The sequence below is a fragment of the Rhinolophus hipposideros genome, assembly GCF_964194185.1.
Source record: "Rhinolophus hipposideros genome assembly, chromosome: 20".
NCBI classification, from domain to species: domain Eukaryota; kingdom Metazoa; phylum Chordata; class Mammalia; order Chiroptera; family Rhinolophidae; genus Rhinolophus; species Rhinolophus hipposideros.
Window position 1 is genome coordinate 17,180,349 of NC_138066.1, and position 16,148 is coordinate 17,196,496.

General features: G+C 46.0%; 1 protein-coding gene across 2 annotated transcripts in view; it reads left to right on the forward strand.

Annotated features, from left to right (window-relative positions):
* PHF12 (PHD finger protein 12) overlaps positions 1–16,148 on the forward strand; it is a 37,112-nt gene that overhangs the window by 15,475 nt on the left and 5,489 nt on the right. Inside the window, exons 3-9 of one of the 2 annotated variants that reach the window (XM_081028111.1) lie at positions 3,566–3,638; positions 6,228–6,621; positions 7,874–7,994; positions 9,189–9,321; positions 11,137–11,301; positions 14,284–14,442; positions 15,061–15,856. In XM_081028111.1, the coding sequence (XP_080884237.1) occupies positions 3,566–3,638; positions 6,228–6,621; positions 7,874–7,994; positions 9,189–9,321; positions 11,137–11,301; positions 14,284–14,442; positions 15,061–15,856 (1,841 nt within the window). Of the gene's footprint in view, positions 1–3,565; positions 3,639–6,227; positions 6,622–7,873; positions 7,995–9,188; positions 9,394–11,136; positions 11,302–14,283; positions 14,443–15,060; positions 15,857–16,148 lie in introns of both variants that reach the window. The other variant, XM_081028110.1, reaches the window with a different exon arrangement.

The following is a 16,148-nucleotide window of genomic DNA, read 5'->3' on the forward strand; positions in this document are numbered from 1 at the left end:
GCTTCAAAGGAATTGCTAGGAGCAAAGAGGAAACATCGTGAGGAAGCGTTTCGATGGGGGACACCTACGGTCCAGCTATGCCTATGATGATCATTTTCTAGAAACGTAGACCTTCCTTCTCTTTCCATCCCATCGTAGATCTTACTGCCTTCTCTTCAAGATACCACATTTTCAAATTTATTTCAAGATGCCTCTTCTATCTCTAAGAAAGCAGCGAAATCCCAATAAGGCCTTACTCTTTTAAATGTTCAGTGTCCAGACTGGGGACAGTTCCCATGCTGCTCCCCAAACGCACAGCCCTCATCCCACATTTTAGGGCAGACAAGAGGGGCCTGTGGCCAGAATCTAGAATTCTTAACTCGGTATTTCTGAAAGTGATCTTTTAGGAGCCAACAGGCAGCTGCTTTTGAGTGTCTCTTAATACAAATTGTAAGCATTTTACTCCTGTTCTAAGAAAGAGAAACAAGAAAGCAAATTGTTTAAAGGAGATATAAATGAGTCGGGTGGGATGGCTCAGTATGAAGTTGAGGTTTGCAAGTATGGACTTTGATGTCTTCTTATTGGTTTGTGACTTAGAAAACATAAGTAATTTTACACGTGATTTAGCCACCAAACAGGTGCCTGCCCACTTGCGTTGCCTTGCCTCGTGACTTGGGAAGGGTTACCCTCACTTCCTAGAAGCCCATTCTTTTAGTGTTCCCTAGTTCTTTAAGGCTTTATTGAGTACCTGCTGTGTGCCAGGCATTGTGCAGATGTAAATGAGTTGTGGAGAAGGGAATTTGGGTGCGTAGTGGTTTCAGTTCGGTACAGTGTGGTACAGAAGTGCTGCAGGGAATCAGGCTATCAGAAGGCTTCCTGGAGAGAACTGGACTGACTTGAGCCCCAGAAGATAAGGAATCTACCGGGTGAAGGAGTGGGGGAAGGCTCAGCTTTTTGTGGTGGTGGGTAGCGGCTCTGGAATGAGCAGAGGAGCCGAGAAACAGTATGGAGTGTGTAGGAAGCCACCGGGCTAATGGATCAGGAGAAAGGCAAGGTTCTGGCCACAGGGCTTGTGTTACCTGCAGTACTGAGGAACAGAATAGAGTTATGGACGGGGCAATGCTGAAGGGCGTTTGAATTAGGAGAATCATATGACCAGAATTGTGTTTTTTAAATAAATCACTCTGCCAGCAGGGTTGGGGATAGATGGGGAGAAGCATGAAGGGTGGCCAGGAGGCCATTCACCTCTTGATAAAAAATCTAAGCCTGTACCACCTTGCTTCGTTCTTCTCTGCTTTACATGTTTGGTGTAGAGTATCTCGGTATAAAGCCAGTGGGCAAATAAAAAGAAATGATGGGAAACAGAACCAGGGGGGAAAAAGAAAGAAAAGGAAAACAGAATCAAAACTGACAAGCTTTTCAGGGTTAATTTTAATACGGCAGCTGCTGAAGTAGAGCAGAGTCTGTAGGCCTTTGCAAATTACATGCACGCATTTCATTAGTGTGGATGTGGCCTATGCAGAAATAGATTGGAGAGAACAAGGGTAGGCTTTACAGATGCCAGTCACTCATGGTCCGCCAGGGCTCGAAGACGTCTCTCCACAGGCCAGTGTGCCTCCAGGTTCCTGCTTCCTGATAAGGATCCTCCTGACATTGCACCAAAGACACAGGGAGGAAAGGAAGCAAGGAATTGTGAGGGCTTGGTGGGCATCCTGACACGCGTGCTCAGGGCTCCAGGGAAGTAGGCAAAGCAGGAGCCAGGAAAACTCGCCAACCAACTGCTGATTGGGGTGGAAAAGGTAAAGTAGCGTAGCATTGAGCCCTGGGACTTAAAGGAGAGTCCTATATAGTCAACTCTCAAGTATTTTTTTTAGTATTTCCTCATTCTTTGAAGAAAAATGTTCTTCTTAACCATTCCAAGTAGGTGACTCCAGGAACCAAATGTAGGAATTTCTTAAGCATAAATGTAGACTTATTCTGTGTAGCGGTCATGTGCATACTTTGGTGTTGAGCAGAATCACCTGGAGGGTATGGTAAATACAAACTACTGAGCCCCACCCCCAGGAGTTCTGACTCGCTGGGCCTGGACTGGTCTCAGAAGGTGCCTTTCTAGTAAGTTCCCAGAAGCTGCCGCGGCTGCTACTCTGAAGACCACACTTGGAGAACAACTGCTGTAGAGACATTATAAATGGACCCTCCCAAGGGTTTAATAAAGTCTCCTATGGCTCTCAGTGGACCTTAATGGAAATCAATGATCCGGAGAATCGATTTATTTAAAAAAAAAAAAAAGAGGTTGTGCACGCAGTAGCCACTCAGTAAGTTAACACTACATGGCTCTATTCCTACATGGCTCTAATTTGGAGTCAGTGTTGACTTACTGCATGACGACTGTGTTCACCACCTCTTTTTTATAAAGCTACAAAGATCTTTATAAAGATTCAATCCTTATCTTAGTCGCTCTACTAAAAGACAGAACTATCACACAAAGGAAAGCGTGACAAGTGCCAAAAGAGAACCAAACACTGCAGCCAGGGGTCTAGGATGTCAGTTATCCGGGAAAAGTTGGCTGTACTCAGTGAGCTATTGTTGCGTAACAAACTATCCCAAAACTCTGTGGTTTAAAACAGACACTAGTTATCATCTCTCAACAAGTCTGCAGGTTGACTAGGCTCAGCTGGGTGGTTTTTCTGTTTAACATGTTATCTGGGACTGCTGCCACGTGGAAGCTCCACTGCGCTGGCGTGGTCCAAGCTGACTGGGTCACATAGCAGTAGTGGGCTGGCTGTAGGCTTGGAGTTCAGCAGAAGCTGTTAAATGGAATGCCTCAAGTCTCCTGTGTGTCACCTCTCTCAGTGTGACAGCAGAGCTCTAAGATGGAACATTCCAAGCATATAAAAATGGAATCTGCAGGTTTCTCAAGACCCAGCCTTGGGCGTTACAGCATTGTGACCTCGCTACTGCATATATTGGTCAAAACAAGCCCAATTCAAGAGGAAGGAAATGGACTACCTCTGGATGGAAGGAATAGCAAAGAACGTGTAGACATCTTGATTGAGGCAGGCCTTAGGGGATGAATAGGGTTTTGACAGGCATGGCTTTCCAAGGGAAGAGTGTTCTAGAGGAAAAAATAGCAAGCCTTCAATTTGATTAGGGGGGAGTGGACCTGACAGGGGCCTGGGAAGATGAAATGGGACCATGTTACGGAAGGCTTTGCACAGCAGGTGAAAGAGCTTGGATTTACACTAACAGACAGGCTGAAAAGTGTGGAGGACCCTCAGTGACTTATCAGAGTGGTGCAGGGTTTGGGAATGATCCTCACGGCTCCAAACTAGTGCTTTATATCTTTCCCTATAAGCCCAGTGTTAATAGTTCTGGATTTGGCTTCTCTTTCTAAGAGGTGGGAAGGGGTGCTCACTCTTTATTAGAAATGATGCCGAGTAAGCGTTTTGAAAGAGCCGTAGCAGTGCTACCGGACTGGCCACAATAGGAGTTGAGGGGCTTGCGACTTTGTGCTGGACCTAGCTAGGCTTTTCCTGCGGCTTCAAAGGGTTCATTGCTTGGTCTCGTCCTTGTCTTTTCCCCACAGTAACCCTCCACTGAGTGAAGAGATGCTGCCTCCTGGGGAGTGGATGTGTCATCGGTGCACCGTTCGCCGAAAGGTAATTTTCTGAAGGCTTTGCTCAGAATGCTGGAGCTAGAACGCTGATGTTCTAGAGCTAAAACGGCCTGGCCCTGAAGGTATTTTCGTCCCTTTGTCTTGTCTCTTCCAGCCGGGGACTCACCCTCATTCTCCCCATGCTGACTGTTTGGAATCCAATAGGGCCTAAAATCCAAAATGGGCCACTGAAATGGGCAGAGGAGGTGTGTTAAATTTACTGAGCCATGTTCATTCACTAGTGACAGGAGTAGTCTGATCTCCTTGTAGACCTCCTGATAAGTGGCCTGAATGTGGCAGCTATATCCATGGCTGAAAGTGGCTGAAGAAAAAGAAGGCTGCTTCTCCAGCTTGATGGAAAAAGGATTTCCCTCACCCCAAGACAAATAAGTTGCTGGTATCCCAAGACTTGGCCAGGTGCATGGGGGAAGGGGAGGAGAGGACTTCGGATCCACTTGTAGCCCAGGTTACCTAATCTCTCTTTAGACCCCCTTCCCTTGGCTTTTATAATTCAGTACTGGCTTTGAGAACATTATTTTCTACTTGGTGAGCTTCTGTGGGGTGCAAAAGCAAAATTCTCCCTTATCAAAAGAGGAAGTAGGTGTGTTTCCACCCAGATTATGAGAGAACCAATCCTCAAATTACAGGCCGTGGATTACAATTTGTCTGCGAATTGTAAACCACCTCCTGCCCTCCCCCACACTAATTATACACCAAGCAACTTTCCTTTGTTGTGACATCACTTCTGTTTTCTTGGACCCTGAACATGATGTCACAATGAATGATGACTTCCTTGGTTACAGAAACAGGATGAGATGACTCAGAGATTGTGGTTTATGTGTGTAACAGTTTTCAGCCACTAAGAAGAAGGTAAACAGTTAGGCAGACATTATTTTTCAATGTGTGTACAAAGGTTCCTATTAAAAAGCAAGCCAAGGCCAAGTCAACCACCTAATCACAGCTATAGTTTGATTTTCCTAAAGTCCACAAAACAGGCTGTCCTCCAGCTATTCACCTCCCAAGATCTCTTCCTGGTGTCAGATTAGAGCAGGGCCGGGTAGAGACACCTGCCAGCCAGAAGGCCTTTCAGAAACTTGCCACTCAAAGCAGCTGGACATGAGGGGGAAGAGATGAAGCCAGGGAAAGATGGAGAAGAGGAACTAATGTTATTTTAGTGCCTATCATATGCTGGGTATTTTACATATTTAATCCACATAGCCACCTGTGGGTGCTGGTAGTAGTGTCTCCATTAGAAAGGAAGAAACTGAGGCTCACAAATGCAGCATAATTTTCGCAAGGACTCAGGGGAATTGACAGAGCCAAGATGGGAACCAAATTCTGTCTCCCTCCAAAGCTCTGTTACCTCTCCATCCATTTTCTGGAAGCAGAGCTACTTGCTGGGGGTTATAGTATGCTTTTTTCTAACATAGGATGCTTTTTCTGAAATGCCACTCTGACCTGCTCTCTGAACATGATGTTCAGATGGCCCTCTTTGCCCACTAGAGCCAAATCTGCCTTTTTCACCCCACCACCGCTTCTCCGCTATGGCCTCCTGTCGTTACACTGAAGCGGATTGAAACGCTATGTCCTCTGGGCCTCGTCAACCTCTGATGTTCAAGTCCTATTCCTAGTGGAGGCTAGATCTTCTCCCAACGCAGAGCCATCCCTTTCATATATGTGACCCTTTTTGTCTTCACCATATGTCTGAGAGGAAGAGAAGAAAGGGTTTACTAGTCTCACTTTACAGATGGAGAAATTCCTACACACCAGCCTGAGTCACCAAGGTCATAGGGAATCAGGGCAGAGCTGGGACAAGGTCCCAGGTCTCCTGACTGGAGACCAGTATTGAATTTTCACTTGACCACTCTATTGGAGTTCTGGAGAAAAATGTCAGTCATGCAGTCCTATGAGTACACTTAGTCTTTTTCCATTTCCCCACCTTCCCATTTACAGAAGTCTCACTTTCTGAGTTCTGGTTAAACTTGAAACATTGAAAGCCACCATTCTTGGACACCATGATTGCTGAGTGGCTACCGTCCTACTCACCCTTCCACCTTGTGTGATTACCTTCCAGGCTGGCACCCAGTCTCCCTGGACAGGGAGCTCTGCTTGCCTGTTTTACTTATTACCTTTGTTTTTGCAGACGTTCTTTATTTTGAGCAAAGTGCTTAGACCCATTGAGGAGGTCAGGATGCTCCACGGCAAATTACAGCGGTCTCATTTGTCCTCACTGTTCTCAGTCTCACGAAGCTTAATTTCTGCTGTGTCAATTCTTTTTCCCTTCACCCCTCTACTTTGTACAGAGATATTGTGTATTATATGATGACTTAGAGTAAACGATGTGTGATTTGGGTAATTGTTTCTAACTTTCCCTGCTTTTTGGTAACTCCCCGCTGCAGTAGCTTTGCCAGCCTTAGTTCAGCTATAGCTTTGTTAACTAACAGACCTGTGTCCCAAGTCCCCAGGTGGATGAGTTTGTGATATGTTAGAGACTTCCAGAATTTTGGTTAGTGGTCTAGCAATACTTTGTAGCATCCCTGTCTTTCTATTTTGCGGTGCTTTGTGTGACGGGCCCACCTCTTCATTTGCACAGAAGCGAGAGCAGAAAAAGGAACTGGGCCATGTCAATGGACTGGTGGACAAATCTGGCAAACGGACTACATCCCCCAGCAGTGACACTGACTTGTTGGACAGATCAGCCAGCAAAACTGAGCTCAAGGCCATTGCCCATGCCCGGATCCTGGAGAGGAGAGCCAGCCGGCCTGGAACGCCCACATCCAACGCCAGCACAGAGACCCCCACCTCTGAGCAGAACGATGTCGACGAAGACATCATTGACGTGGACGAGGAGCCAGTGGCAGCAGAGCCGGACTATGTGCAGCCCCAGCTGAGGCGGCCCTTTGAGCTGCTGATAGCTGCCGCCATGGAGCGGAACCCCACCCAGTTTCAGTTGCCCAATGAACTGACTTGTACCACTGCACTTCCAGGTTAGCCAAACCATCGTGTCCCCTCCCCCACCCCAGCCTCTCCGGAGAACTACTGTCCAGCCTAAGGGCAGCACTGCCTATGGGGTCGCTCTCTCAGCTTTGCTGTTCTTGGTTCTTCCGAGGGAGATCTTTGAAGCTTTCAGCTTTTACAGTGCTTATTCCGTTTTCTATTTTCCACCCTTCCCCTGATCACTTGTTTTAAAAACTAGGTAATACATTCACATGGTTCAAAAATCAAAAAATATAGAAAAGCTTACAATGAAATTTTTTTTTCCCCCACCTCTATCTGCCATTTGCCTAGTTTCCACCTTCCTATCCCTCACAGATACTTTGTTATGTGTATCTCCTTCTAGAATAGCCTGGTGCATATGTAAGCAATACAGATATATGCTCATTATTTCCCCCTTAAATAGCATACTCGATATGCTGTTCTGCACCTTGCTTTTTTCACGTAACAGTATGCCGCAGACATCTTTCCATATTCATATGGACTTTCCTCCATTTTTCTCAATAGTCACATGATGGTCCATTATAGAGATGTACCATAATTTAATTTTCTGTTAATGGACATTCAAGTTCCGAATCTTTTGTTTCTATAGATAGTGCTTCAACAAATAATTTTGTAAATATATCATTGTATACATGTGACTATATATCTGTAAGATAAATTCCTAATATTAGAATTACTGGGTCAAATCTATGTGTATATAGTTTTGATACATATTACCGAATTACCCTTTTTTTTAATCAAATCATAGCTTCTACTTGATTCCAAGAAGCTCTGCTAGATCTTACTTTCTTTCAGAGAAAGTGAAATTAGCAGGCTTAAGAAACGTACTGGTCAGTAGGATGCATACGGAATCAAAGCGTTTCTGATTTCTATTAAAATGCAGTGAAACTGTAGTCTTTCCCTCAGCCACTTCCACAGAAAAGGCTTTTTGACCATTTGACTTGGCCATTTATATTTCTTTGTATGTCAGAATTCAACCTAGGCTTCTGACCACTTAATGTTTGCAAAACATTTAGCTGTGGCTCTGCCACAGAACAAGATCGTGGTTCTGACTTATGTCTCAGTCTCCCTTCTAAGTCTTTTTCTCACTTGAAACCAGCCAAGGAGACTTCAGAAAGAGATCCATGTCTATCTAGAACACGCTTTTACTGAGATTTCTTCCTTTCACTTAATATTGTTTCCATATCTCAGACTAGGAACTCTGCACCAGGGAAAGTTCAGCACCACCAATTTGTCTTCTAGGTTCTAGCAAAAGGAGAAGAAAAGAGGAAACCACAGGGAAAAATGTTAAGAAGACACAGCATGAGTTAGATCACAATGGTCTCGTTCCCTTACCGGTCAAAGTCTGCTTCACATGTAACAGGTATCTTTCTTCTGTACCAAGAGGCTCTTCCTCATATTCCACAAATGATGTTTTTTTTCCTCCCTTCTACCACCTCTTCCAAACCATGTATGGTAAATGTGGATGATCCATATTCTGATGGTACGAGAGCAGACAGACTGAGTGCCCAGAGCCTTGAATGTCTCAACAATAAAGTTGCGGTACCGAGGTACTGTAAACTGTGTTTATAGAAGCTAGAATGAGAAGAATTGGACTCACACTGAAGCGTGAGATGCTTAGACCAGCTGGCAGGAAGAACTCTGGCCAATAGAGACAAGAGTCCCTAGAAATAGCAAATAATTTTTAAATCATGAAAGATGAGTTTAAAAGTAGTACAGGTATCAGTGATAGCTAGTATACATCAGACTGGATGACTCCCAAAAGCCTTTAGGTTGCCCCAATTATAGCTTCTTCTGGACACTGGTTTCCTTCAAATAGGATCTCAGTGACAGGAAGCATCTGTCAATTACTGAAGATGGACTTCTTGCTTGAATGTGTTAGAGGACAGGATAGCAGGAGAAAAAAAATATGAAGAAGAAATATTCCATAGCAAAACCCATAGGGAACTAGATAGTAGAGCAGCAGAACTCTGAGCCAGGCGCAAACTGTGGCTTCAGTGCATCTTGAAGACCCAAGAAGTTACAAATCATAATTGGCATTGGCTTAAGCCCTCTTCCTTGAACTGTATTTACGTGAATACATCACAAAATCATTTTCCCAGCACAACTCTCTCTGGTTGTCAGTTTTTCTGAGTGCTACATGCCGAAGAAAAATTTCTTGCTGTAGTGGAAGATTCTAAAAAGGTTGCTAGTGATTTCTTTTTTTTTTTTTTAATTAGTTGCTTTCTTTTAAGGAGTAGAAAGATCAGAGTAAAGTTGGCTGTCTTCCCCTAGTGGGCACTGAGCATTGATCATTCATGCTCTGACAGACACTTTAGCCATACTCCAAGTAAACATTCACTTCCCTGCAAGACATGGTCCTTTTAGAAGAGAGAATACTGGAGAGCCTGGTGGTATCCCTCGGCTTCATCCAGCTTCCTAATCGTGAATGTAACTGAATCGTTGGGGGAGGAGGAAGTAGGCAAATGTTAGGATTAAAAAGATGGTTCCCCAGTGTAGAATTGGTTTCAAGTCTCCCATCTTATCCACAAAAATGGCCTACATCTCTTTTTTACAGGAGTTGCCGTGTGGCCCCTCTCATCCAGTGTGACTATTGCCCCCTCCTGTTCCACATGGACTGCCTAGAGCCACCGCTCACTGCCATGCCCCTGGGCAGATGGATGTGTCCAAATCACATTGAACATGTGGTGGTAAGCACAGCAGTGGCACTTCAGTCCTCTCCAGGGACAGCTGGGGCGTGGACTGGTTCAGTAGAAAGCATAGTAAGTAGCTTTGTGCCAAAGTTCACTATCATGTCTCAGATGCGGGTTTCTGCAGATGAGCTTACTCAGTTCTGAGTATTTTGACATGTCTCAGCCTTGTATTTTGCCTTTTCTCACAGTGCTCATTTTAGCTGCATACACAGACTTAACCCTCCAGCACTTTGTTGTTCGTGAATTTCTTCTGCAGTAAATTAAGCAGTTGATATCACAGCCCAAAAAGGGTGTGGGGTATATTAGATCCAACCTATGGAAATAAATGCTCTCACAGTTGTTGCTTCCGTATATTCTTCTTATTTTCAGAGGGAACAAACTAAGAGAATTCTAAAATATTTATTCTCGTATCTCAGGAGTTAGCACTGGCAGTTAACTGCCCAGTAAGTTCAGAGAATTGTCACAGAGGAGCACCTACTCCTAGGCACCAAATGAGGCTTTTTGCCTTCTGCTGAATTTTTTACAACCATCTTGTCATGATACATAATAGGTGTTGAATAAGTAACTTGTTGATTGAATGAATGATGCTGAGGGTATTACCTCCCAGGAGTCTTGGGTATATTTTCCAGACTGCTTCCTGGGGCTAGAAACATAACTGTAGTTTGCTATGTCCAAAGGAGGTTTAGGACATTTCCTCATAGGCACTTAGGATAGTCACTCACAAGATTGAAGGGGAGAGGGCTTCAGGAGCAGCAGCTCCCTTGTACGAGTGGCCTTTCTAAATTAAAAAGGTTATTGCTGCAGACGTCGTCTATCACATGGCGATAACCATGGGGTGACTGTTGGCCCTCAGCATGAGTGTGCCCCCACATCGTACCGAGAGGGACCTCAGTTACAGACTTACACACATGGAAGGGAAGAGTTGCTTTGCCTTCTCTGACTAATGCCGCTCAGAAAGGTTCATCTAAGAGGAACTGACCTCTCTGAGGCTCAGTGTGAGTATCTTGTTTTGCCTTCTGCTGAACCAGGAAAAAAACAAAAACATGAGCTGTCTACCCAAATATGAATCTTAAAGAGCACCTTTCCAGCAGATGAGAAATTCTTAATTGGGTAATTTTTTGTTAGCCACTTAATGTTTTTATTTTCTTATTAAGTGTGTGGCAGGGAGCTGCCACACAGACTTTTATGAATTAAAGTGTAAGGGACCAGATGGAGAAATGTGGCGTAGTTTCTATATGTTTTCCCCCTTTGGCTTCCGAGAGCAGTGCAAGCTTTCCTGCCTCCTATAGAACAAGACTGATATCCAGGTGGCTTCGTTAATGTCCCCTGGTACCATGGAGTAGGCAGAGGGCAGGGCACACATGATTCTGGTGCTGATCCCAGCTGTCAGCTAAACTCCTGTAGAGGAAACGGTCCTGCTTTCTGTGAGAGAGTCTTGCTAGGAGCGGAGTCTGGGTTTCTTGAGGACCACAGCCTGTATCTCCTAAGAAACCGGTGCTCTGTTAGGGTACACTGTCAGAGTGGTCTGAGCTAGACAGAAGACTCACAGGCTGAATCTGGAAGGGCACTTCTTGGCTACTTCTGTATCCTGTCCCCCTCGAGCCTCTCTAGGTACTAGAAACATACCAGTATTCCAGGCTGGACTGGGCAGGGCTGAGGGAGAAAGTCTCATGCATATACCCAGCTCTCTGACAGGAGTGTTGACATAGCCCCTGACAGAAGGAACCCATTTGTCCTATGTAACCTAGAGAAGAGTTGGGACAGGGGTGCCTTTTGAGGTTCACCGCGAGAATCTGTCTGCTCTGTTCCTAGCTGAACCAGAAGAATATGACGCTGAGTAATCGGTGCCAGGTGTTTGACCGTTTCCAGGACACCATTTCACAGCACGTCGTCAAAGTGGACTTCCTGAACCGAATCCACAAGAAGCACCCTCCCAACCGCCGTGTGCTCCAGTCATTCAAAAGAAGAAGCTTGAAGGTGAGTCACAGCCTGGTGCAGGCAGGTTTGTGGTCTCTCATTGCCTTCAGGGCGTCGGCAGAGGGTCATGGTCCCGATTTTACACATAGGGAGACTGAAGCCCCTGAGACTTGTCTGTGGTGTCTCAACAAGTAATGAATGTGACTGTGTTTTAATACTTGCAGAGGGTGATGGGGACTAGGAAGGCCAAACCCCAAAGAGACCTCAAACTGCAAGTCTCTGGTTCTCGGAGGCCCTTTAGCCCTGCCCACCAAATTTAGATGTGTTCTGCTGTTACTGCCTCTCACCTGGCACGCATGCCGTCTCTTCCTGTTCGATGGCCCCTTTCCCAGAGCTGTCGGATGAGGCACAGATGAGGGTAATTCAGCAGAGGGCCATGTGGAGAGTGAGGAGCCATCCCAACTAAGGAACTTAATGGGAAAATGTCTAAAGGAGAGTTAAATCTCTTTTTCCAGGCTGCTGTTAATGTGTCACCAACACTCCTAATTGTGGTATTGCTCTAATACCTAACATTCGTGTGTACTTGACAGTCCCTCAAGAGTGTCGAGATTGACAGAAACATTTTCTTCGTTGAAAAGCATTTGGTGGTGTGGAGGCTATTATTTCTCATAAACCATTCAATCTCCTCATTCATTTAACCTAGAGAACCCAACACTGTATACCCATACGTAAACTAGATTTTTTTCCTTTTTTTAAATTAAAGTTTATTGGGTAATTGGGGAGGGGGTAGCTGAGGGTAAAGGGGATCGAGTATATGGTGATGGAAAGAGAACTGACTCTGAGTGGTGAACACACAATGGGATACACAGATGATGTAATACAGAATTGTACACCTGAAACCTAAGTAACTTTACTAACAGTTGTCACCCCGATAAACTTTAATTAATTTTAAAAAAATAAGTTTTAAAAGGTTTATTGGGGTGACAATTGTTAGTAAAGTTACATAGATTTAAGATACACAATTCTGTAATACTACATCATCTACATATTGGATTTTTCTTTTGAAATAACCGCACAGACTTTTTGTCAATAGAAACCAGCAATTCTCAAATACAGCCACTTGGTGGCAGCCGCACTTTAAAATCACACCACTCCCATCACTTCCAGTGGGTGTCAGTACCAGCCAAATGTTAACTGTTAAATTTGGATAACAAACTCTTAACTGTGTAAATATTTATACTTCAATGGGAACACCAGTTTCCTAAAATTAAGGTGTTTTCAGTTGGGGGTAGAGTATATCAGAGGTGGCATGCTTCATAGCTTAGTTAAGCAAATCTGAAAGAAATCTGGACTGGGTAATTCACCATGTAGATTTGGAAGAGAGCCTGGCTGCTGAAGTGAACACGCCAGGAGGCCTTGATAAAATCCTGTCGTTTCATGATGCTCCCGCCCTTTTTAAATGTTTCCCTATTCTTGGGAAAAATGCAAGGGCACGAGTTGCCTGACAAGCACTTCGTACGTGTACAGTTTGAGTGCAGTGAGGACTCAGCACCTGAGCAGAGTGGTGCAGCTCCTGTTCTGTCCTGGACATTGGCCTTTGTCCTTGAAGAATAACAGTGCAGGCACAATCAGCTAAGATTGATAGCTTTGTTGGGAATTCCTCCTTCCCCTCCCTACCCCTTCACTCTTCCCCAGGGGGCAACCTTAGACTAGCCCGCCCCTCCATTCCTCCGCTCCCATTCCTGGGTGACTTCACATAAACTCATGGCACCAGCCACCACTGTTAATGGTGATGACTCTTCATTCCATATTACTTGCCTTTCTCCTCATATCCAGATCCATTTCTGCCTGCCCATCCCACAGACACCTCAGTTTCAACCTGCCCAATACCAAAAGTCTTCTGCCTCCAAATCTGCTCTTCCTCTTGTATTTCCTGTTTCAGTGAATGACAGCGATCTCCACCGAGTTCCTCAAGCCAAAATTCTAGGAACCATTCTCAGCTCTTTTTCCCTTATCCTCCCTAAGAATTGGGTCACCAACTCTGTTGGTTCTGCAAATGTTTTCCACATCTACCAGATGCTTTCACACCTCTGCCTTATGTGCTGCTCTCCTACCCTATTTCTCACCATGATCTGCCTGGAAGTTCCTTCTCAACTTCCAAGTCTCAGCTATATTGCCTTCCTATAGTCTCCCCAAATTCCAAGCTCCTGTCCCTCAGATAGAAAGAAGCACTCTTCTCTGATTTTTTTATAGCTCCTTAGACATGCCGTTATGCTAGGACCCATTAACATTGTACTGTAGGTAATGTTTCTGTGTTTCTCCTACTAGATTGTGAGCTCCTTGAGGGCAAGGCTTACGTTTCGATAATCTCTGGATTTCTAGGCCGTGGCACAATGCCCAGACTCAGGACGTGCTCAATAAATGTTGGTTGAATGTATGAATGATTCTTTGTGTGTGTGGCTCTTTCATTCTTACAAAGGTGTGATTCGGACTGTGTCTTCTGTCTCTGCCACAAAGAGATCTTCAGTTGTTTCATGAGTCATGAATGAATGGTTGAAGAAAACTGACCTTGATTGAGTGCTTATCACGAGCCAGGCTTCATGCTGAGCATTTCTTTTTGTGATTGTGACCTCATTTAACTTTTTTTCTCTCAGATATTGCTCACTCACCTCCCAAACTTGACCCTAAGCAGTAAGAGCCTAGGGTACCACTCTGAAGGCCCATTCAGTGTCAGTCTTCCCCTTTTTAGGCCAAAGGAAAGGCAGCATGCAATGGTTTCTGGTTTCTTCAGGCCTTAGACCTTAATGAAGAAAAGTGGAGGGTGTGCCTGATGTTTCTGTGCCTTCTCAGGCTAGTGTGTATATCTCAGAATCAGAGATGGTGACACAGAGCACTTGCAGCCCACTGAGCCGCCTTCTCCCCAGAGTGGATGATGGTCCCGTGGGCATCAGCACCACGGACAGAAAAGCGTGGCCATTGCAGAATCAACTGACATGTTGGCACAATCTCCCTCTCCTTCCTCCTTCTGTCTATCCCAAACAGGTTCCCGATGCTATAAAATCTCAGTACCAGTTTCCACCCCCCCTCATTGCACCCGCGGCCATTCGGGATGGGGAGCTGATCTGCAATGGGATCCCTGAGGAATCACAGATGCACCTTTTGAGCTCTGAGCACTTAGCCACCCAGGCAGAGCAGCAAGAGGTGAGTGGAGGCAGGGCTGGGATTCCAGATGTAATCTTCCTATCATCTCAATGCAGCTGTTATTGGAAATAGCCTCAGTGTCATTCCCATCCCCGTCTTCTACAACCCCACCCACCCCTACCCTCATTCTCCCCACCTCAAGAGTTGAATATTTCAGGGAGAACCTCTGGTTCAGATTCTGAGGCAAGTGAGAGAACTGGAGTCAACCAGTCTGCTTCTCTCCATCGGCCCCCCAGTGTGCTGTGAGATGGGCAGAGCTGTCTTGTAGAAAGAGCTCAGGAGACCCCCATAGAGGCTGGGTGAGAGTGCTGGACACACAGCAGGTGCTTCAGGTACCTACCTGCTGGGTGAGCATTGGGCACAAGGTGAGCCTTAAGGGCAGAGCCAGCCCAGGAATCCCAAGCTCTGCTGACCTGGCTGTTGTCTGATGAGTGTACCAATCAGTCTTGCTTGGGAATGGAAATGGAATGCTCTCAGGAGTCAAGCACACCCTTCCTGGGCATTTGCGATGGGACCTCGGAAACTGTTTATCAGCTCTGCTATCGCCCTGGCCACTGTGGCAGGAAGGACCAGCGGCTCCCAGGCCTCTTACCCTCCTCTCCTCTCCTTCCGTTGCAGTGGCTCTGTAGTGTTGTTGCCCTCCAGTGCAGCATATTGAAACATTTATCTGCTAAGCAGATGCCTTCGCATTGGGACTCTGAACAGACAGAGAAGGCTGATATTAAGCCTGTTATTGTGACTGACAGCTCAATCGCCACCTCCCTGCAAACAGCTGACAAGGCACCTACACCTTCCCACTATCCCTTGTCCTGCCCCTCAGGGATTAGCACCCAGAATTCCCTGAGCTGCTCTCCACCCCACCAACCCCCAGCCCTAGAGGACATCAGCTGCAGTTCTTGTGCGGAAAAATCCAAGAAAGCCCCCTGTGGGACTGCCAACGGGCCAGTGAACGCAGAGGTGAAAGCCAACGGCCCACACCTCTACAGCAGTCCCACTGATTCCACGGACCCCCGGCGACTTCCAGGCGCCAACACCCCCCTACCAGGCCTCTCACACCGGCAAGGCTGGCCCCGGCCCCTCACGCCACCAGCAGCTGGGGGGCTTCAGAACCACACCGTCGGCATCATTGTGAAGACAGAGAATGCCACTGGCCCCAGCTCTTGCCCCCAGAGGAGTTTGGTTCCTGTCCCAAGCCTGCCCCCTTCCATTCCCAGCTCTTGTGCCAGCATCGAGAACACCAGCACTTTGCAAAGAAAGACTGTCCAATCACAGATAGGACCTCCGTTGACAGATTCAAGGCCACTGGGCTCACCCCCAAATGCCACCCGGGTGCTCACTCCCCCCCAAGCAGCAGGAGACAGTATCTTGGCCACAGGAGCCAACCAACGATTCTCCTCACCAGCGCCATCATCAGGTGAGTGCTGCTCAGCCTCAGGGTGATTTGGAGTAATTTTACGCTCTTCCTGGCAAATAAGACAAGCTTTAAAAAATACTTATATCTCTGTGAATATTTCAGAGGACTTTGATCTCTGTATTATTTGTCCTCTTCCCCATTTCTGTGATAAAAGAGGTCACATGTTAACTAGTCCCCGTTTTATAGGTGGGACTGCTGAGGCTCTGAAAGCTTAAGTGATTTCTTTAAGGTACCAAGTCAGTGGCAGGCTTGGAACTGCAGCCTGGATCTCCTAACTTCACTTTCCAGGCCT